General features: G+C 37.0%; 1 protein-coding gene across 6 annotated transcripts in view; it reads right to left on the bottom strand.

Moving 5' to 3' along the window:
• Positions 1-4875: 4875 nt before the first annotated feature.
• The window catches only part of rc3h1b (ring finger and CCCH-type domains 1b), a 33989-nt gene continuing 14268 nt past the window's right edge, over positions 4876-24596 (bottom strand). For 2 of the 6 annotated variants that reach the window (XM_056472171.1, XM_056472180.1), the window contains exons 10-19: positions 22132-22331; positions 18565-18980; positions 15556-15711; positions 14993-15139; positions 14688-14907; positions 11261-11351; positions 9314-9404; positions 9059-9220; positions 8873-8967; positions 4876-6279 (exon numbers count right to left, since the gene is read on the bottom strand). In XM_056472171.1, coding sequence (XP_056328146.1) covers positions 6117-6279; positions 8873-8967; positions 9059-9220; positions 9314-9404; positions 11261-11351; positions 14688-14907; positions 14993-15139; positions 15556-15711; positions 18565-18980; positions 22132-22331 — 1741 coding nt within the window. In that variant the 3' untranslated portion in view covers positions 4876-6116. The remainder of the gene's footprint in view (positions 6280-8872; positions 8968-9058; positions 9221-9313; positions 9405-11260; positions 11352-14687; positions 14908-14992; positions 15140-15555; positions 15712-18564; positions 18981-22131; positions 22332-24596) is intronic. The other 4 variants (XM_056472204.1, XM_056472188.1, XM_056472212.1 and 1 more) reach the window with 4 other exon arrangements.

Raw genomic sequence — 24596 nt, 5'->3', positions numbered from 1 at the left:
GAAAAAAATATCAGACGTACTGTGAAAATTTCCTTGCTCTGTTAAACATCATTTGGGAAATATTTAAAAAATAAAAAATAATAAAAAATCAAAGGGGGGCTAATAATTCTTATTTCAGCTGTATATTAAACATTAAGTTTGTAAAGTAACTATTAAAAGTGCTGGTGATTGTGTTGTAGTCGTATTTCAGGTTGTAACTCAACGTTAATGCGCTTTTTAAGTAAATAAATAAAAAGCAGCTGCTTGCCATCGCGACCAGTCTGTGTGAACGAGTGCGCAGAGGAACAAATCTACATTTCATCACCTTAGAATTATAAGGTTCTATCTTACATTTTTGTCAAAATTTAGTTATCGACATTTAGTTATCGACATTTTTATTAAATGCCACCTTATTTACATTATGGGATGGTTTTTTTTTTATAAGTTGTTTACATTAAGACTTAAAAAAAAAAACAGATTTTACACACATACTGTTTGCTATGGAATGCAAAAACTTTGAAGCTCAATATCTCAAAGTCATTCAGAACACAAATAGAACCTTATAATTCCAAGGTGACGATTTGTTGACAGACAGTTTGGGCTACTTTTCAGAATTATGGGAATTATCGGCATGACTATTTTACTTGGATGAACATTTTTTAGTCTTGTGCCTTACCCAGAATATAAAAATACATATAAATCATTCACTTCAATCATTACTATTGGACTGTGAAGAGACTTTCAACCAGCACAACAAAACATGCTTCTAAAGACAATCACCTACTGCACCTTTAACCTGAAGTAAAAATTCTCTTTATCCTCATTGTTTGTCCTCATGTGAGTCACAAAAAAGCCTCTCTTTAGCAATGTTTTATATATTTTAATTCTATTTCAGTGTTTGATTTAGATTTTTGTTAGGAATAAATATTACTTGAATCATTCAGTGGTGTTTATTATTTTCCAAAGTTTTTGGTTGACGTGTTCATGCTTATTTCTTTGAGGACTGACGGAAATAAAGCACACAGCCAACACACGCATCTTTATAGCAGTGTTACCAATATTTGTTTATTCCATCCCTCTCATTTAGAATCATTGTAGTAAGTTACATTTCTTCTGAATATCACAGGTTTCTGTTAAATAATCTTTTTTTAAATCCTGTCCTCTAACATCCAGTTTCACCTCCCTCTCCTTTTAAACAAACAAAAAAGCAGATTGTATTATACAAAAATGCAAACCAATTTTCACACAGTGAATTCTTTTACAAAGTCATAAAATGGCGTAATAATGGCTACATCCACATTGGAGTAAGATGGTTCTAAACATTCCTTAATGGAGTATAATATATATTTATATATAAAACCTTTCCTTGTTGAAATTGAGCCTGTACCTTAATTTAAGAGATTTTACAAGACAACTTGGAAGTAATCATAAAAAAGCCATTACATTTCCCAAAAAGTTAGGAATAAAACAAAACGACAAACAAAACAAAACAAAAAGACAGCCATAACAGTGTTACAAGGTTCAAAATGAGTTAATTTGCGTTTCATTTAACAGGTCCGTTCAAAACAGACACGATCCAGGCAGAGAAATGAATATCATCCATTAGGAACAGACCCATTCTCAAAGAAAATCACATTATCCTGCAATTTCTCACTTGAGGAAAAATAACCTCATGCACAAAACTGTAAATGAGCCTTACCGAGTCGTTTCCTGTAAGTTGCTAGGTGTGGATGCTCGACGTTAATTTGCAAAACAAACAAACAAACAAAAAATAGATCCAAGCAGAAGTAATTAGCTCAGTGAGATCACTGATTCATTAGAGGGAAGAAGAAAAAAAAAATGTCCTACAGCAACTGCCAAATATTAAATACAAGACAGCACATTCCCATTCAATCCAAAGATTCAAAGAAAAGCAGCGTCCTGGCAGTGCGTCACTCGAGAATTCTAACATAGTACAGCTTTGGGCACTCCGTGAAAGCCAAACAAAAACGAAGAAATTATCTCAGCACACCTGTCAAGCGCTCGCCAAGCGTCGCGAAACAGACCACCGTGCTAGCGTTCGCGCCTAACACAACTGAAGAAAAACTCAATGCTAATGGTCAGCGGAGCGTGTTAGCGAAGCTTCTGAAAACAGCTTCTTTGCCTCCACATAAAAGCCGTGTCTTATATTTAGTCACGTTTATATGTCTGTCTCAAAGAAACGTCAAGATAAGCCGCAGGAGTAAAACACGTCTTGCGTAGTTTTTAAGAAGCGCGCAATCATTTTCCGAATATAAAACCGATTCGCTTGAATACCAGTGTGGCATCCTCAAATTTTGAGGTGGCACATAATCATGGGTAGTATCGCAAACATCTTGATCAATCGGAGGAAACCTGACGTGAACATGACCAGGGCATATTTCACATAGAAAATGTTTTTAGCTAACAATTATTTTACATTTAGTCGTTTGCATGTTGTTATTTTTTTGCATTGACAATTTCATCAAAATCAAGTACAATTCCATTTATTATATCTGTCATGTAGAAAAAAAGCTACAACTACTTGCTGTGACATTAAATTACTACAATACGGTACTTTTGATGAAACAAAAGTTAATTCCGTCAACGTAAAATGGGTCAAAAGTGTTTGTTGGCTATAACGTGACTAACAGAAACGGCACAGATCTTCCGCGCTAGTAACATGATTGAAAACTAGCAAAACGTGTTCAGTGATGCACTCATTTAACGAATAAACAATGCATTATTGCTGACGAAAAAAAAAAAAGACTAAAATGTAGTCAAAATACGAACTAAAAACTAACGAACATGATTTTGAGTAATAATCCACTGCTGTTCATTCGTCAACTGTGCGTATCGAAGTGTGCGCATTCAGTCTTGTAACTGGCACAGCCGACCGGTCATGTTTCTATTTGTCAAGGTTTGTCGTTTACGAAATGAACTAAAAACACTATATTGAAGTAATGACGTAACTAAAAATTGAGAGGATGAAAATGTTACAATGCAAAAAAAATTAACAAATTAATGATCATGTACAGTTTTTCTTCCAATCATTTGGTGAAATGTGACCTGGACATGTCTTTGAGTTTCGCTTTAATTATCGGGCTGCACCAGAGATAATTAAACCATACAAGTTGAAAATCTAGTAACAAGTCAAAAAGGAAATCAAACAAGCATCGGAATCAATTTAGCATTAAGAAAGGCGACATCCTGGAGAGTTTTCTCAGCGAGTGCGATGGACATCGTGTAATAAGTACGTTTAAACCTCAATATCAAAAGGTTGACGTCGTCTCTGCTTGTCGGCACGGCTGGATTTCCCATCTCGACGACTGCTTGAAAAGGCTGCGTGTGCTCTTTCACGAGCAAAAAACATCAAATGACTGACTACAAGTCATCATAATAAGAGAAATCAACTAGATCACCACGGCTATAGCACAAAAAAACCACAAGAGAATACACGTTAAGAGGTTGCACCCAAAATTGGAGCTGTATATCATAGTCGGTCTCAAGAGACTAGAACAAAATGTCACACGTGAAGAATGTCATCACTATAGGAAGACTTCAGACTTCAAATAATCTTGTTCTCTTCGTTTATGGGGCCTCGTCCGGAAACAGTCGTCGAATATGTCGTGTCAAAACACGCTCAAGTAAAAGCAGGGCGATGGAGAGATCCATTCAACAGGGCGTAAACGCAACTTCTAAAACATCCGAGTAGCAGATAATAAATTTCTCATTCCTGCTGAACTCGTAATGATTTCTGAAGTGATGCCCAACTCATTTCGAGTTTACAAAGACGAAACTTAAATGATCATCTGGGTTTTCATTTAAAAGGAATCGTTTTTATCTCTAAATGAACATTGCCGTCATTTGCTGCCATCATGTTGTTCCAAACCTGCTTTCTTCTATGAACTATCTTTGTCCATACAATGGAATTTTTACTTTATTTCATCGGGATTTGTAGCAATGTGATGGCGAGTCAATGATAGCACTTCATTTTTAGTAGTAACCCAAATGTGTCACATTTAAAGGGATAGTTCACCCAAAAGTTTTACTCACTATTTAGTCTTCCTCAAACGGTTCCAAACCTTTACGAGTTTCCTTTTTCTGTTGAACACAAAAGAAGATATAATGAAGACCCATTGACTACCACAATACTATGGAAGTCAACTGGTTTTCAGCAATCTTCAAACAATCTTTTGTGATTTTGCGCAGAAGAAAGAGGCTCAAACAGGTTTGTGACAAGTCAAGAGTGAGTAAACGATGAGATTTTTAATTTCAAGCGAACAATCCTTTTAAGCTAATTGACGAAAATATTCTTTCAGAGTGTCAAAACTACAACGCAATCATTCGGCGCTGCGGGACCCGGTGCTGAAACTACACACCCTGGTGTTTTCCATGCAGCAATTTAGCAGCAAGACCCGAATATGCAAACTCAACCAGGAGAGCCAAATATGCAACTTCACAGAAGTTAGGGAAAAATGATGAAATATTTTCCTAATAAGCTGTAATCCTACAAAAAAAAGAGAAAAAAACACGACTGTGGCGCTGAGAGAAAGAAAATCCTCCCAAACAACCACTGAGCTCTGAAGAACACAAGGGAAGTCAAGTGTCGCACCTCCTCTACTAAAAAAAAAGCACACACTCATGGAAAACATGGAAAAAAAGTGCTCTACTTTTATTCAAAGACATCTGTTAGCATTCTATAAAACAGAACGCTTCAGACACGTGTCACCAAACATTTACAATTTCCTTAACAGTTTTACAGCCAAACCATAAATTAAACAAAACCTCATAACTGATTTTATATATATATATATATATATATATATATATATATATATATATATATATATATATATATATATATATATATATATATATATATATATATATATCGAGAGAGATAGGCATGTCTTTTCTCCCTTGTGTCTTCCAGAGCTCAATCGAAATAACCTTACAGCAACATACTGCCACGGTCGAGTGTCATGTGGGGAGAGCCGCGTTAACGGTCCATAAAAATGGATTCATAAAAGGTTCTCCGTGCTACTTTAAACCTGGTGAGTCAGATCATATTCAAGGCTGCAGAGATCCAGGGAGTCAAATGTTTCGACAGCACCGTCGCCACTAAAAATTGAGTGCGCTCAATTCTGGTTTTGATTGCACCAGTGTTGTCGGAAATATCGAATTCGGTACTGAAATTTCAAATGTTCTATTTCCTGCAAACATTTGAGTGTATTTTCAAACACCGCTGATTGTTCAGTGTGTTCACGTGCTCAACAGAAATGACTGTGATTGGCCATGAAGGTCATCAGTTTACTGAGTGTAAACACAGATATATAAACACTGGAGATTTCAATGTCGTGTCTATCAGCTGATCTGTCTATAAGCTGACATATGAGCAATCTGCTGATAGATCGACTGATCGATGCGACTTTAAAAAGCTCCAGTGTCAGTATCTGTGTATATGGGTAACAACATATGAGCTGACATATGAGCAATCCGCTGATAGATCGACGCGACTTTAAATCGCTCCAGTGTCAGTATCGGTGTATATGGGTAAACAGTGATGAAGACTGGTTAACTGATTACCTTCATAGCCAATCACAGTCCTTTCTGTTGAGCATGTGAACACAACGACCAATCAAATGTTTGCTGGAAATTGGTATTTTTAAAATTTCAGTACTGAACTCGATACTTTTGACCACACTAGATTCCACTGGTTCGAGTCGTTCTGTCAGTACTAGCTTTGGGTTGACTGTTCTTTCTTGATATACTCAGGGGAAAAACAACAAAGTAAGCATTGTTCAGATGCCCTGGTTTCCAGGCAATCAGAAGTCATTAAAACGAAAAGCTCATTCACAGAACAAAAAGAAAGAAAATGTATATCACGGCAGATACTGCTCATTTTTCTAAATAAAACAACAGATAAGTTTGTGTCGGTGCATGCACGAAGCAGCATGCAGGTGAGTGTGTGTGTGTGTGTGTAAGTGTGTGTCCCTCATATCAGCTTAATCTGAATATTAAAAAAATCTCTTGAAATGCTCCAATTGGTCAAGAGATGGATTTCAAAGCCCTCCGAGGAGGAGTATTGACCTCTGGAGAGGTTGTCTGTGTGTGTGTGTGTGTGTATACATACACTCTTAAGAGCAAGAGTGAACAACACCATTCTTTTGAAGGTCTGCGCTACTCGCTGCTTGGTCAGCAGAACAGAGGCTGAGAGAAGACGTCTTATTGGTCAGCGAGAGCATAGATCCGCCCATATTACTGGCTGGCTTCATGCCACTGGATCCGTTAGACACCTCGCTGATGGAGAGAACAGACGGGAGAAAGAGTATTAGAGGAAACACAATTCAAACACTTATGAAGGCAAAACAGAGCAACATGAAATCAGGTGTTTGCAAATGTATCCTCAGGGAATCTAACTGGAGATGATTAACGGGTCTCAAATGAATAACTCATAGGTGGACAGTTCAGTCTAGGCCTGTGGTTTTCAACATGTTTGATTACACATTAATCTGCTGTTTGCTTCTTCATTTAATTCAGAAGCTCCCAATTCCGGTCCTTACATAAACAGAATATTTATCTGATGAAATATGCATCTATTATAACCGGATTACACAGATTGTCATGTTAAACAGCACAACTGACATTTATCACAGTTTAGCTCTTAAATTCTGGGCTTGGGATGTTAATTGGGAATTCATTTTACTGGAAGTTTGATGTAAATGTTATGTACAAAATATTTGCAATCATGGTTAGGAAAAAATAACAGTCATTTCTGTTAATAATCAGATACTAATTGCTGGATATCAGGCTGAAAGTAAACGAAGCACCTACTTTTTTTATTTTTATGCAAAATTATGAAGATAAATGTTTTGTTTTCCCCTTCTGACATGATTTTTACATATAATAAAAATGATCAGATCAGTGTGCTGCTCACCAGTTCACCGAAAGTGAGAGGATGACTGACTGAAAATAATAAAGTTCTTGCTTTAAATTATACTGTAATAGTAAAATGAATTTAATTAAAGGTGCAGTCCCTCCCCTGCCGTCCAAAGCCACGCCTCCAAAAACACAAGCAAGCCCACCTTAAAGATGACAGCAGAATCTAGTGTTTAGAATTTAGTGTTGAGCTTAAGCGACTAGTAGTTGGCTGGCAGGAATTACACTTATTACTAAGCCATACTTATATGCCATTTCAGACCGTATATTCAGAGTAGTATGCTAAACAATATAGGGAGAGCGTCACAGTCTAAATATGTCATGGTTCAAAAATGAACCAATGTGAATATAAAACCAACTTCAGCGTAGTAAAGCAGGCTAGGTGGAATGGGGCTATTTACTGATGCTTTGTTGTTAAACTGAATAAAAATCAACATTATCGATGCTGTAAAAGGACCTTATGAAATTGAAAATAGTCACTTCCAAAATGCATCAGGCTTGTTTATATGCTCATTTGCAAAGTTCAAATGCTGATTTTTGTGGTGAGGACGTAGAAGAGAATTTCTTCTGATGACTCTTCCATGAAGGCCATATTTGTACAAGTATCTCTTTATAGTGGAATAGTGTACCACAGTTCCAGTGTCTGCCAGATCTTTCTGAAAGGGATCGTACAGACAAACATGGGTTTTGACTTGCTTTTCTCACAATCCTGCGAGCTGTTCTGTCTGATATTTTTCTTGGTCTTCCAGACCTTGCTTTAACTTCAACTGTTCCTGATGACTGCCATTTCTTAATTAAATTCCGAACAGAGCATATTGGCATCTGAAAACGCTTTGCTATCTTCTTATAGCCTTCTCCTGCTTTATGAGTGTCAGCTATTTTCAGTTTTCTAGACAACTGCTCAGAAGAACCCATGGTGCTGATTGTTGGGGCAAGGTCAGATGAGTCTGGGCATTTAAAAACCTTTGAGATTGACATCACCTGGTCTTTCCAGACGATGATTGAGAACAATCCATGACACTGTCAGGTCTCAACTTTCCAAAAGGGGCAGTGCATGCTATAAACTCTGCAGGGTGCCCAAACCTTTGCAGATGCCATTTTTTTGTTTCCTGTTATTTTGAAAGTGTAAAAGATGGAAATAAAATCTAACTTTTTTGACAAATTAAAAGAATGTCTAATCTGTAATTTGATGCCTTTTGGAGATTTGTCCATCTTTCCTTGGCTTCTTTATACTTATATATATTTATATATTTATTAATACAAATTTTTACCTGGGTGACTTAACTTTCGATCCCCACTGTATATTGCATATACTTTTATAGCATAAATAATACTAATTTTGTGATATATTGTCCAGCCCATGTATAATTTTGACCAATACAATATATTTTGGGTTATTGCCAAAAATATACTCTGGTTTTGTGGTCCAGGGTCACATTTGGTTTTTAACTCCAGACAAAAAGTTAAGAAACACTTTTCTAAATGACAATGAACCCTTTTCACTTTTCCGGGTTTCTCAGTGGCGGAAGTCATCATAGTTGGTTAAACTTAGAGCCCAGTGAATGGGAGAGTACAAACAACTATTTTTATACAATCTTATTTACTCAAATAATAAAAGAAAAATGTCACAATGGTGTTATTAGGACTTTCAGAAAAAGGAAAACATAGTCTGAGACTGATAACGGCAGCCAAAAGAGAGAACAACTGTCAAATATACTGTCCTGCCCCTTAGACACTGTTAGAAACTCCTTAAACAAGCGGTAATTCATTTTTTTGTAAATTGACACAAAGATGATATAAAACATACATAAATAAATATAAATATACAAACATTTTAAAAAAAATCTCAATATTAAAAACTTAAGGATTTATATAACAGTTCATAACAGTCTTGTGAAAAGGGTCCATTAGTCCAATTAAAGATCTTTAGGATAATATTTGTAAAGTTCCTCACCCCAGTGCTAAAGAGAGTTCCTCCAGTTGGGCTTTATGGTCAGGTTGCCCGTTCTCAATGGCCTTCAGCTTGTATTCATGAGCCACCTGGTTCTCCTTAAAGCATGAAAACAGGTTGGATCAGCACACACACTCTTCATACGAGAATAAACAAATGCAGACGTTTCTTCGTGACCCTCGAACTCACCATGGCGATCTCCCGGGTTCTGATCTCTCGCTCTACGTGATCGAGCTCTCGGCTGAGCTGCTCACTAGACACTGCGGTTCCTGAAGACCACTTGACCCCCGCGGAGGGTTGAGCCGCCATCGCACACGCTTCCCTCTGAAGGAGCATGGAGTTACTGGCAGCCTGAGAGCGCATGCAACATGTTCATAAGGATTTCTCCACATTAAAAGCAGGCAGTCAATGTGAGTGATATTTAAGTGGATATTTCAAGCACACCTCCATGCCGCGGGTCTGCTGACTGATCTGTTGGTTCACTTGCTGGAGCTCAATCTTGAGCTGCTCGCGGTCCGGGCCAGACACAGGCAAACTGATAAAAAACATGAGAAAGTAATATGTTTAGTATGCTTAAACCATAGACTGTAAAAAGGTATGGAGGACGCGACATTGTGTTTTTCCATTGAATGAATTAAAGGCAAAATCCTTGATGATGGGCACAGACTAATCGCAAAAATTTGCATGCGCAGATGTGATCATCAGTGGAGCTGTGGTATCAAACTTCTGACTAAACACTTGCATGTCAAATCCACCACGCCAAATTCTGTTTATTAATTTAAAATGAATAAATTTGATCTGGTGGATTGCAAAATTCCACGTCCTTGTATAGCCTCTACGTGGCTGCGGTTCTGAATTACATAGCGTATTTTCTGTCTTTTTTTATTACAAACATGCAACTGTATTAAAACATTTTAAACTTATAAAACTCATTCTTGAAGTGGAACTGATTACAGAGAGTTGAAGAGATCTTTTAATCCACAGCAAATACTGTTCTGTGGACATGTTTATATGCGTTACTACAGAGACATGTTAAAGGGCACCTATTTCACCCCTTTTTCAAGATTTAGGATAAGTCTTTTGTGTCTCCAGAATGTGTCTGTAAAGTTTCAGCTCAAAACACCGATCAGATTATGTATTATACCATTCTGAATCTTGGATTTTCTGCTCTGAACACAGTGTAGCTGTTTTTGTTGCCTTGTTTAGTTCCCATGTGCCAGTCAAAGTGTGTCTCAATCTACGCCTCGGCTTAGTCAGATAAGCAGCACAGTGACAGACATGAAGGAAGCAGATCTCGTGTAATGTTAGTGAGAAATACTACAGTAAGAACTTTCCCAATGATTATTTGATGTATTTGTAGTGGAGTTAATTCAAGCCTTTTTGCAATTATGAGTCACAAAGAATGTCGTTACAAAGTTCACGCACATACACACATAGACAGACAGACACACAGAGTACACGCATTTAATTTTGCACCGTTTTTGCACAGCAAATGTGACAGGATACATTAATACGTTAATATCCACTGCTGTATGGGTATCTGTTATGTTAATGTACAAAATAAACCTGATTTAACGTACACAAACAGCGATTGAAGCATCTTTTATAATTGTACTGACACACGGCTGCGGTGATAAAGTAAAGTTGATAAAATTGCTGTAATTCATAATAAACTTGCACTGTTTTAAAAACTTTTTAAACTCATTCTTGATCATATTTGATGATGACTGATGATCACAGAGCACTGAACAGATCTTTTAATCCCAGTTGCTTTGCGCATGTCCTGTCTTGTTGAAATGTTTATACTACATACTACAGAGACATGTTAATACGCGGCTGTAAATTAATTCGATGGGCGAGGAAACTGCACTCCTACATCACGATGCGGTGGGCCTCAAAATGGGAGGGATTTGGATCCTATTTTAATGTCAGGACATTTTAAAAAGAGACTTGTGTTTATATCACCCTAATATGACTGTGGACACACTATAGCAACACACAGTTCTGTCCAAGCAGCTTACAAAAGTTGATTTTGCATCATAGGTGCCCTTTAAAGCATAAAATAACATTATGCGATCTACTTAATTTTGTGTTTTGAGGATTTTCACATTTCTTGACATTTTTCTCAGACCCAAAGAGATTATTCACCCAATAATGAGTTTTGGAATCATGTTGTTCCAAAACTGTACTTTGGAATGTTTAATTTCAATGCATTTAATATTTATAATGTTTATATTTATAATATAATGTTAGCGCATCTTTCAGTGCAATGCAACATTTTTAATAGACAGCTGTGTTTTTGCCTGAATTATAATTTTAATCAAAAGCCCACAGATAGCAATGTCATTGTGATTAAACTGGTCTGGAAGTGTTAGAGATAATGACACACACCGCTCGCTGAAGTGTCCCTGAGAGTTGATGCTCTGGTGCTGAGGGTACGATGCTCCACCCCATCCGCTGTGGTTTCCATATGGATAGTCTGCTGCCAAGAGAAAAGATTTTACAAAAATGTACTAGTTTATGTGGTTTACAAGAGAAAAATATAAATGACATCTATAATGACATGGGTTTTCAAATGTTGAGGTGGTTTATGAGGACATGCCTTGTGTCCTCATAAATCAAAACACTTAATACTTAATCAGGGTTTCTGCAGGTTCCTTCAAGTCACATTTAAGACCCTTTTAAGACCATTGTGAATTAAATTTTAGACTTATACAGGGCTAAACACTGAGGATTTTGTTATAATGTCCTGGTTACGTCTGTAAATAAGTCATATTCAATTCATCTTTATTTGTCTAGCGCTTTTACAATGTAGATTGTGTCAAAGCAGCTTTACATAGAAGATTATAGTGTATAGTCCCTTCCATTAATACAAACAGTCTTTGTATTAATGGAAGGGATGTGTTGCTTTCGTTTTCTTTCCCTGATTAGGGAATTTAATTAGGAGAATTGGTTGTAAAAAATGTCTAATAGCTGTTGTGAATAATATTACTTGGCAATAAAAAACTCAAACATAAAAAAGGGTTGAGTTGAATTATTGGTGATTGGGTTTCAGCTTGATTGGGTAGATTTACTAGGACATAGGAAAATTAAGACTTGTTAAAAATTATTTAAGACAAACAACACAATAATAATAATAATACCACCTTTTATTTATAGGCACCTTTCAAAGCACTCAAGGACACCTTACAATATGTCACAGGCACATTATAAAAAACAAGACAAAAGAATAATAAACATAATATTAAACCAGAAAATCTGTAAAAGCAATCCTAAACAGAAAGGTTTTAACATGGGAACGATTTCATTTTAAAATCTGGAAATGATAACAGTTCAGCTGCAGAAGATCTCAGTGAGCGCTGAGGACTGTACCAGAGAAGAAGATCAGAGAGGTAATCGGGTGCCAGGTTGTAAAGAGCTTTGTAAGTTAATAGAAGAATTTTATATTGTACACAATAAAGAACAGTGAGCCAGTGCAAGTGACAAAGAATTGGGGATATGTGTTCAGAAGCACGCGGGCGGGTGACTACCCTAGCTGCTGAGTTCTGAATTAACTGTAATGTGTGAAGTTGGTTAAGAGCGATACCAGATAGTAGGGAATTACAATAATAAATCCTTGATGTAACCAGAGCATGTATTAGCACTTCAGTACTTTGTTGGGATAGTGAAGGGCGAAGTCTTACAATGTTACTCAAGTGAAAAAGGGCAGATCGTGAACTATTACTAATATGTGAATTAAATGAAAGCATACCATCAAGTATAACCCCAAGACTTTTAGCATGAGTTCTAATATTTACTGGAGAATTATTGATGGATATACTAAAAGACTGAGTGTTGGAAAGAACAGATTTAGAGCCAAGCAGAAGGGCATCAATATTTTAGTGAATTTAAGACTTTTTAAGGCCTAAAATTTAGTTTTTGAAATTTAAGTCATTTTAAGACTTTAAGACCCAGCGGACACCCTGTTAATTATTTTAACATTCAAAATTTTCTGTGAGGGTTGGGTTTAGGGATGAGGTGCATATATGCTGCTTCTATGGGAGCTTTGCTTTAGACATTACAATACACATCAACTTAAAATGTATAATTCTTAGATTGTCATTAAAAGTGTAGTGATGTCTGAAGCACGGCTGCCACAGAAGCAGCTTTCTGTTGGGCATTGCATCAAATCCATGTGACCAACATAACATTTAAAGAGCCCATATTATGGGTTTTTGAAAATGCCCTTCCATGTAGTGTGTAACACAGCTCTAAGTGAAGTGAAATATCCAGCTAAGGCTTAAATCTGTAAGTGTACAGTGTTTAAAACTATTGATTCATCTATAAAAGAGTCGACTCATAGTGCTTCAAACGAGTCGTCTTGATAACGAGTCATTAGGTGTTTCGCGATGACGCAGCCACGAAACACAAGCCTCGCCAGTAGTTACGCGCGCAAACCAGGGAGATTTGAAACCTGCGGCCCCGCCCACTAACACAGAAAAAACACTAGACACACACACACACAGACGCCGCCGGTCGAATGAAGTCACGCTGTGCTCAGATGGATAATATTGACAGTCTCTACCCAAAGATGAGTTGTGAACTGTGAAGAGTCAGTGGTTGAGGTTTATTCACTAGTGTAAGTAAGTGCGATTAAAATTGTTGCCTCGTTTAACTTGCAAATTATGTATTTATTGTGTTTTGTTACTTGTTAACCTGGTACAGTACACGCAGTTACTCTTTATATTCTCTTATCACATGTAAGCCACGTTAAAAACGCGACGCGTGCCGCTTTGTTTACGGATTTAACGTTAAAGGCTTTTGTGAGCTCGCGTTCCACTGCCGTTTGTCGTTGCTATGGCGATCGTAAGCTAGGAGACAGGAGACTCGCGTCGCTTTCCCTAGTTCTTCTGAGGAGCGTTGTGTGTGTGTGTGTGAGAGAGAGAGAGAGAGAGAGAGAGACTCGCGTCGCTTTCCCTAGTTTTTCTGAGGAGCGTTGTGTGTGTGTGTGTGTGTGAGAGAGAGAGAGAGAGAGAGACTCGCGTTGCTTTCCCTAGTTCTTCTGAGGAGCGTTGTGTGTGTGTGTGAGAGAGAGAGAGAGGGAGAGGGAGAGGCTAGGAGACTCGCGTCGATCTCCCCAGTTCTTCTGAGGAGGGTTGTGTGTGTGTGAAAAAAGCCTTACACTATGAAGCGCGTGTGCACTGTGACTACTTTTATATAGTTGATTACCAGCTGGGCATTTCACTCTGTCTCGTGCTGAAGCCTGTCACTGTCGACCAATCGCAGCAGGCTGTCATCGGTCCAATCAGCGCAGATTAGCTTCGCGCTGAGGAGGGGTTTGGGTACAAATGAATCGCTGAACGATTCATATGGGAGTCGTTGGGATAATTAGGTAAAAATAAATGCAGATTATAAGACCATCAAAGTGTTTTATGACCTTGCATGCATATTAGACTGTTGTTGGAGACCCTTACAACCTAAATATGACCCTATTTCATGTATAATAGGGGCTCTTTAAAACTATGGGAAAAAAGGGCGTTTTTATTTTTTAAAACTGGGGTTCAGTTTTGCTTATTTAACCAAATACTTCAAGTTAGTACCGTTCAGATTACCCTGAAAACAAAACTTTGTCTTTTAAGCAAATCCTTTAAAAAATAAAAATAAATGAATGAATGGCTGATTATATTAGCAGTACTGGAGCTTTTGTTTTAACTCGGTTCAAGCAAAATCACAAATGTACTCCAGAGTACTATGGATTTATCAATAGCATCTTTAAGGAACGAGAACACATCTCATCTTTGCCGTCTTATCTTATGATGTTATAAAGATGTACACTCACCTGTCATCGTCATGTGTTTGGGCCCTGAGGCCTGTGAGGATGCTATGGCCTGCACAGGCCCAGTGGTCTGGTAACCCGTTTTAGAGGTACGCGAAATGGCACCAAATGGAGACACAGTGGGCAGAGGACCAAAGGGAATGATGGGATCGTCGTCTTTGGCTTCTGCAGAGCGCCGCTGAGTGTCCAGCGCAGGCTCACGCAAAACTTTTCCCTCTGCAGTCTGGAATAGGAAAATACAAGGAAACAGTGATTATCGATAGTCTTAGCTGATCTGTGGAAAGAAAGGACAAGGGGAGATCACTTGCCATCATCTCCACAGCACTACTGACATCTTTTGGTTTAGCGTCCTTGGAACCGATGTATGATCCTATGGTGTCACATGACCAGGGGGAATACTGCCCAGCATAATCTGGCTCTCGACTTCCAAAGACCTTAGAGCCATCCTCCAGATACTGCACACATTCAGAAGACAAAAAGCACTAAATGAATTGAGTACTTTTTATAATCAGGGTCCCACTCTTTCACAAATCCATGGTGAAATAAATATTCTATAATCCAAATATTCCAATATATTCCAATATTTCCAAATATTGATAAAATGCATTATTTGCCAGTGTTCATGTACAAGATTTTTGAAAGCAACACAGTACTATGGTTAAAATAACCCCAAACACTTTCAGTTCAAGCAATTTTAAGGACATTTGTTTGTTTTTTAGTACTTTCCAGGCCTTGAATTCATGTTCTCACCTCTCAAATATGATGAAATGAAAAGTAATATTTACTTTTTTTATTGTGTGGTGAATGTAAACTTCCATATGATATTGATTTTTCATCATATAAGAGCTAAAGAATCCTCTTCAGGACTCACCTCCTGAGGGTAGTCGTGGGGGAACGGGTGTGTGGGGAGAGTCGGGGAGGCAGCGAAGGGCGGAGGAGAGATGACTTTCCTCTCCTCTAGCTGGACGAGCAGCTCCTTACGTCGGCGATGCAAGTCATCCAGACTGGGCTGAGAGCGATACGGGTCCTGCCCAGCAGAGAACACACAAATAAATGTCAACAAGTTTTTCAATTGATTAAATGACTTGGCGAGGGCTCTTCTTTCACCCAAACAAACAGTAGTCAGTTTATTTTTCTCTATACTAAATGTAGATTTTACATTTATTTCTGTCCTATGGTGTGACTCCAGAGCAAAAAACCTCTTACATTGCTCGTGTATATTTTTGGCAATACCCAAATTTATTCATTGTTCTTTTATGCCTAAAATATTAAGTAAAGGATATTAAGTAAATAACATGTTCCATGATGATATTTATAAATATTTAAAAAATCCCAAACAATTTTTTGGTAGTAATGTGCACTGCTAAGCACTTAATTTACACAGCTTTATCAATGTTTATATAGTGTTCGAACACTCAAACTCCAGATTTTCAAATAGTTGCATTTCAGTCAAATATTGTCAATCAACATTTTAACAAACTTGTTTATTCAGTTTTTATGTGCTGTATAAATGTACATTTTAGAAATTTACACTTATGACCGATCAGCGTTTCTGCAGGTTTTACCAAGTAAAATTAAAGACTTAAGACATTAAGACCATGATGAATGAAATTTCAGACTTATAAAGAGCTAAACGCTAAGGATTTTTAAAATAGCCCAGCAGGGAAAAAATAAATCTAATTAGTCGTTTCTTAGCCACATATCTGAAATGTCAAAACATGCAGACTATAGTACATCCTATTTTTTCAACATAACCTTAAAAAACTCTAACACACAACAGACAGTTATAATATTAGTTATGAACAGTTTTTAGATGTACTGTTGGGTAGTTTAAGTTAAGACCCATTTAAAATTATTTACGACCTACAAGACAATGTTTTTAATGACTTTAAGACTTTTTTAAATTAAAGACCCGTTTAGATACCCTGCTGATTTTATGGTCCAGGGTAAAGCCTGGTTTACACTCAACGAATGTGGCATCATCACTGTGTTTGTGGAGGTTCGCTTTGGGTGCGCGTGACATGATTTCGGCTGGCGGAGCACAGCAAATTTTTTTGAGAATTGAGCGAACAGTTTGCGCGCTGCTGCGTTTGATTTGAGTTGAATATGAAACACTTTGAGGACATTTTGTCTGAAACAGTACAACTGTACAGATATCTTTATGATCTTATCATGCGTGATCATTGGGATAACTAGATGGCCAATAATTCTTGGCTAAAAGTTGCAACAGCCATGAGAAAGGAAGAAAGTTTTTGTTAAAAAGTTTGGAAAAACCTGAGGGATACGTTTGTTAAAGCCAAAAGAGGCCATGTCAAAGGTAGAGACCCAGGTACACAAATATAGAAATATGTTTTTCCACCATTTATAGGTTTTACACTGATTTATATATTACAATTTTGAATTGAATACTATTTAATAGTTACAAAACTATAATTAAGAAACTAATTATTTCTTTGATAACTGGAAAAGAATATTTGAACCTATCAGTTTACAAAAGACTGATGCCCTGTTTTTCTAGGCTTTATTGGCGATAATGGTCAGCAATGTTGGACCATTATTGCCTTTTTAGCATAAGTAGAGGACAGAAACTAGCCAGACAATAATGTGTGAATTGTGGAGTGGGCTCAATCTAAAACAACATCAGTACTTTTTAGTAAGTGTACTTTTTTGCTTTTATTCTTGCCATGATAAAAAAATCTATTTGTAGAGCAGCCCATGTTCTCTTGTTATTAATATTTTAATAAACTTTAATAGGCAAAACTGTCCGAGAAATGAACAAAAGCAAGTGATGCATCAAAGTTTGATTTAAAAAAAAATCTTGAATGGTAATAAAAATCTTTATAATCATTAAAATAATTTATAAAAATAATTAGTTTAAAAATCTCGATCGATATTAACGATATGACATAGTTCTGGAAACGTTCTACTTCTCTTTTTATCTGTCCGATTTTACAGTCAGTTTCCTTTGACCGCCCCCCTGTCATTTTAAAGAATATCTCAACAGTGAACGCGTCAAGTATAAAAGCCTTGTGAGGTGCGTGCACAGTCAGCGGAGGTCCGCACCGTGGTGCCATTGTTACCTTAAATTCCACTATGCCTACAACTCAACTCTTTGAGTAAAGAATATCTTGATAGCATGATGCATCTTTACACCCCTCAGATAGTTCACCCAAAAATAAATTGTGCCATCCTTTACACACCATCGACTCAAACCAGTGTGAATTTATTGTTCGGTTGAACACACAAAAAAAGATATTTTGTAGAATGTTGAAAACCCGAAACCACTGACTTCTATAGTTTTTGTTTTTCCTCCTATTCACCTTATTCTTTGCATATGAGCGGGTATTTGAATCTTTTTGGCTCGAGACTTCCAGTCTCATTCACTTCCATTCATTTTTAGACACTAAAAGCAGCTCGTTATGCTGATTGATATTGCAAAATTATATTTTCTTATTATATTATCCTGCTTCGTCTGTATAGTCATGCAAACACTTGTTTGTTTCTGACTATTTTAATTATTCCTAGTCATTTCTCCCACAGGCAGATGAATCGGAAGTTCTAAAACAATTACAAAAACGAGCCTACTTCTGCATTGAAGAACAGGGTCAATAGAAGTCAATGATTACAGGTTTCCTACATGCTTCAAAATATCTTCTTTTGTGCTCAACAGAACAAAAAACAAGTCAAGGGCGAGTAAATGATGGCAAAAGTCTCTTTATAATGGTAGAAATGCATACTATACATGCAAAACTGTATCCCAAATCTACTTTGTTGTTCAAATATAGATTATTCACAGTCATGTTAAGCCCTTTTACCACATCAATGCAAGAGTAAGTAGTACTGTTCAGCATGAGAAAACTTTCAGAAAGACAGAACTCACTCTTATGTGAGACCTCATTTGGCTGTGGTGCGGTCCAGCAGGATAGTACCCGTCCGGTGCGTATCGGTCTCTGGATGATGCCTCTTGAGTGTGGTACAGAGAACCTGCGGGCCCTGCTGGAGGAGGCATAGCAGCTGGGGGAAGATCCAAAGGAACCGGGCTCATCCTGACCAAGTCATCTCTGGGAGGGGCGAATGGGGGTGGGGGTGCGGGATAGTGTCTGCGACTGTAATGGGAGGGCGGTGCATAGGTGTGTGTTGAGAAAGAGGGACCGGAGTGGTGGCCCTGATATTGGCTTTCTGGGCCGTAACCTGGGTAGGGCTCTGGGTAAGGTGGCACTGCTGACTCGCCTGGAGGTGGATTACGGATGTATCGGTGAGGAACGTATTGTGGAGGTTGGTACGTGTAAGGATTGCCTGTAAGAAAACAAATGTATGCATATGAGTAATGGGACTTGTCGATCTTTATCAATCTGTCTGGTTATCAGCACTCTTTAAAATGCCTTTGTTGTGGTGTTCTACAGTAGAAAGAAACCCTTAAGTAAGGGTGCACCGAATATTCGGACATTGAAGATTTTCAGCCAAAAACGGCCCAAAAGTGCATTTTCGGTTTTCGGCCAAAAGATTTTATTGGTATGGTATAAGTTTCTGATGGTATTATATAACCTTGGATAAAAATATCACAATTTCACGGTCTCATGGTATTGTGACTGCTCTAAAATAAGTTATTTTTAAATTGTCTTGGTAAAAAAAAACGTTTAACCCATTGAACAAAATACATTTCATTTTGGACCAATAAACATGTCAGGCTAAATAATTGAAATACATCATGTACTTCTGCTGTCTTCATTAGTTTAAAAAACACAGATTTCTTTACAGCACAATTAAAAAAAACAACACATTAAAAACCCTTACATATACCTTAGGAATGGTATAACTGAAAGTTTTAGTGGTTTTAAAGCCCTGACTTTTCCAAACCACAGTAAACCTTGAACTCTGTTAACAACCCATGCCTAGATGCAAACAGCATGTCTGCGGTGCGTCTATTCCATGTATTCGGATCCTCTGCACTTTATCATGACTGTACTTGATCAGTGATCATCACTTGAATGGAGAAATAAAGTTTGGACTAAGTGGAGGGCGAGTACATTACAAAATAAATATTTTTGGTGAATAATCCCTTTAATGTCTGCAGAGTCAAGACTACCCAGGGGATTAAAGTGGGCTGCACACCGAATGCGTCACATATGACAGTTGGAAGTAATGCACACTGCCTAAGTTTTCAGTTAAAAAAACTTCTTACCCACATTTTGGTTTTTGGGGCAGAAAACTAGTGCTGGGCGATAAAATCGGTATCGATATTTATTGACCGAACACCACTGTCAATAACGATAAAAAAAAGATTTGGTAGGAAGTTTCGAGATAAAGGTGGAATCAATGCCAATAAGCTTAGGGTGTAAGTTTGTCATTTTTAATGGAGGCACATGACTTGCACGATGTAAACATTGGAGCGACGTGCACATGTTGTGGCTTTTTGGTTTCCTTTCTTGTCCATCCCAGCCACTAGCTCCTCATATGACAGTTTTTTTAGCATAGGGGTAATATAGTCATTCAACTTCACAATTTGTAATGTTGCAGTGTGGATTTGAATAATGATGGTTAGTTATTTTACTTGAAGGTTCAGATTTGATTATTATAATTTATTTTGTTTACAGAGTTTGAGGTTTGCCGTCTCATTATTTACACCTTACAGATGTAGATTTACCTAAAAGTCTGCTTTGATTGTTCAGTATTTACACCTTACCATTGCACACACTTTATAAAATTTTATTTATCGAGTTTATGAGTCTCTTTAACACTGTTTATATTATTATTATTATATATATATATAGACTCCCTCATCAAGCAAGATTCTCGTGTTAGCCTAATTGGTTGGCGACATCACCTACAAGAGCAAGAGGTGGCAATAACACCAAATAGTTTGTTGTCGACCACCGTAAAACAGAAAGAAGAATAAATCGTCATTCTCGCCATCATATGGATTTACTTTCATCGGCTAGACACTGGCTCTCACAGCTCCGTGAATGTTGTTGTCATCACTTATTGATCCGCAATTGGTAAATGTAGATTGTGTGGATGCTAATGCACTAATTGAATAAAAAACTGCTTCGCTACTTAAAAGCTATTTGATTTAGAAAGTAGAGACGCTACCGCAACTCTACTGAGAAATGTAGTTAAGCTAGTAGCGCCACTACTTAGTAATTTGCCTTAGTATTTGCCTTAGTAACATTGGTTGGTAAAAAATATATTTATTCCTAAATATATAGTTAAAAAAAATATTCAATATTTATCAATATCGAATAATATGAAACATGATATCGTGATAATTGTTTTTGCAATATCGGCCATCCCTACTGAAAACGCATAAATTTAAAACATGATTTCAAAGTGGAAGTTTCTGAAAATGCCACCACCGTTATGCCAGTGTAAACCCTCAAAAACAAAAGTCTTTGAAAATGTCAAAAAGTCATACGAGTGCATAGTACATGTTTAGGAGAGTATTGATAAAGGCAAGCACAAACAAACATGCACACCACTGGCAGAGTATGTGGTAGGTTTGTTGCTAGTCAAGTGTTTCCTAACGCCTCATCAGCAAAGTGTGAATTTACTTCACATCACAACCAAAAGCATAGATGCAAATTAAAATTATACCTAGACATGAGCACCAAGCCACAGAAGGCACGTCATCACTTCCGTATAGGTATGGTTTACTACCTAGGTGACAATGCCAAATGTTGTCCTGGCATATGTAATGCAGCGTTTTCTACTGTTTTTGCAGATGTGTAAACGGGAAACATTTACAGAATGTTATTTTGTAGATGTGAAATTTTTCAAAACACAAGGGAAAAACGTTTCCATTTTTAGCTATATCGTTGTCGCGTAAACAAAACATTGCCTAAGTGTCATTGTCAAATATCATTATCAAACGTCAAATATCTTCTAAGGTCTTGCCTTCTAAAATGTGCATTCAATACTACCTATACCAAGATTATTTTGAAATTACAAGTGAAATTCAAAAGCGAATTGAATACTTCACAAATAGATAGCAGCATAATCAGATTCTGTTCTCCTACTGGTTCTTGATTGAGAAGCATTATAATTTTAAAATTATTAAATCACAGAAAACATTACTTGTGATGGCATTTTTTAGCTGTCAGTGGATGTGTCAAATGGGCATTTGAAGATTAAATAAATTGAAAACTGTAAAATGTACTTTTAAGGAAATCTTTAAAATGTTTTAATGTCTAAAATTACTTGAGCACATCCATTTAAAATAAACCCAAAGAATTTCTCAGTGCATACATCTTAATATCTTGTGCATTTTAACGTAATTTGACCTGTTCAATCAGCATTTCTCAAGATATATGCGATTACACTGATTTATGCCCAGAATCTTAAATATTTTTTGTGTGAAATACCATACCAGCCTAACATAAGAGACCTGAAAAAAAAACTAACAAAAATCACATCATCTTCATAATATGTTCAGACAAGCAACTGCAATCACCTGCTGGGTACTGAGCATCATACTGAGAACCTGAGGGAGGAGGTCTGGCGGGCTCTGGATAGAAGAGCTCAGGCTGCTGCTGCGGATACATCTGCGGTGTACCTCTGGGCACGACTGCCCCCTGCTTGGGCATGGTTAAGTGCTCCGTTCTGGGATGAGGCACAGGGTGGGGTGTCAGGGACAAGCCAGGTTTATCCAAACTGAACGAGAGAAAGACAGAAATGAGTGAGTGATGTTCCTTCTTGTTACAGCTAGACCTTTAATACACATAATAATCACCCAGCAACTTGTGCTATTTAGAAGAAGTCAAATAAGGTAGATTACATATTTTAGAGGCAGGGTTCATCCACATTTTTACTACTAAAATTCTATGACGTTGAAGTAAATTTTCATGACCTAATGTTTCATGTAATGTCTATGTATATGTGGTAATTAATAAGAAAAACAAAGCACGTTCAAGTTTATTATAGCATATCATAAAACACAATCTGTTTAGTTTAAATTTATTTTAATATCTATTTATATTTCTTTAAAATCTAGTGTGATTTAATTAGCTGGTATGATTTATTTAAAACTGAAATAACATTTAAGATTTCTAGATTAATCAATTTGCCATCATGTATAGTGCTGCAACTAACTATTATTTTAATAATCAATTCATCTGTCGATTATTTTTTTTCCAGTTAATTGATGAATCGGATAAAAAATAAGAAAAGCATTCATTTCCAACCCTTTATTCACAAACACAACTAAAATCTTTGGAAAGTGCACAAACATGATGTCACTAAACATCCCTGAGCTGTTGTAATAATAATAATAATAATAAATGAACAGTATTTTTGTCCTGTTTTCAATTCAAATATCAAAAAAAAAAAAGTTAATCAAGATACATACTAGACACAGGAAATGGCATAAGAAATTATGTCTTGTTTTCTGAGAAAAAAAAAACACCTCAAAATTAGGCGATTGCTTAAAACACGCTAAATTATTTTAAGCATCACTTCATTGTCTCATGCCATTTTTCTTGTCTGTTCTTGATTTAAGGTTTTTTAAGATATTTGGATTGGAAACGAGATGAAATTACGAAGTAAGAAAAGCTTTTTTGCAGTGCAGCTATACATGGCAACAGATTGTAAAATAAATGATACAAAAAAGGCGAGTGAATCAAAACGTGTCTTTAGTCTTGCAATGCAAAGAAACTCTACCACCGCTGCTTTACTTCTGTTATTGACCCTTTCACTGGTGAGTTTAATATATTCTATCTGGAGCCAGTAGTGAGTTTTGTTAGTTTGTTTGCGATCATTATTTTAGACCGTTCACCCTTAACGTTTCTGTGGAGACGCGTCATGTTTGTCACGTGACACACCGCAGCCACAATAGCGCTGTGTATCCCTTTTGTTATGCTTTTCCGTTTCAATACTAAATATTCACACGATTGCTTGATATCCCAATTCACAAAAACATGTAAGTGAGTGTTTTGTTGTTTAAAAGACGTATAAACGATCTTGACCGTGATCTATAACGTGAGAAGGGCATCGCCATGTTTGCTTGCCTCATTTCTAAAAGCGCAACACGCAGAATTCAGCACATAAATTCATCAGCTACTCCCAAAATGTATGCAAGCAAGTAGCTGGCCAGCTAGGAGAAGAATAGATTGAACTTTATTGTTACTTTTAACTACGTGTATCTGATATGAATAATACACATCGGCAAATTAGATTTGAATGGATTGTTAGACTTCCATAGACTTTCTTGTGTGTTTTACAAACTCTAAATGTATTGTTTTACTAGTACTTGTGTGTATTTACATGTCTAAAACATAAAATAAGCATTGGGTGGTTAAAAACACTGCATAATTGTGATAATATGAAACGTCTTTCTCTGGCTCAGCGCCAGCCAACGCACCAAAGCTCAGTTCGAATTTTTCATGTCATGCTTCTACCAACACCAGCACCAGGGACATTAAGTTCCTCACTTCAAAACGGAACAATAGGAGTATTCTGTAGTGGTTTACCCTGCTGTTGCTCCCTTCTTCCTCATCAAAGACTCCAACATGTTTGTGTTTCAGGTGCTGGATCATTGCCGTGGTGCTCCTGTCATCACTTTTGTATATTTGGCCGTAAACACACTTTTATATTTAACACTTTTAATTTAGTGTTAAATGCTCCCATACCCTAGATGACTAGGGTGACACAAATTTCTCTGCCTTCGCCATGTTTCTTTCCTCGCGCGTTTGTTTGCTCCGTCCTGTCACTGATGCACCGAACTCTGCTGGCATCAGTGTGCGATAGAGGCAGAGTGCGTTCACTCCACTCCGCGCTCAACTAACGTTTTTTTTAATAATCAAACGTCTCTGCACCGCGTGACACGATAAATCGGTTATGAAATTTGTTGCCAACTCTTTTAGTAATCGATTCGTTGTTGCTGCCCTAATCATGTATATGCTTGACTGTGTCTATTTTCAA

This window comes from Danio aesculapii, chromosome 2 (assembly GCF_903798145.1).
Source record: "Danio aesculapii chromosome 2, fDanAes4.1, whole genome shotgun sequence".
NCBI classification, from domain to species: Eukaryota; Metazoa; Chordata; class Actinopteri; order Cypriniformes; family Danionidae; genus Danio; species Danio aesculapii.
This window is presented reverse-complemented; position numbering and strand designations above follow the sequence as displayed.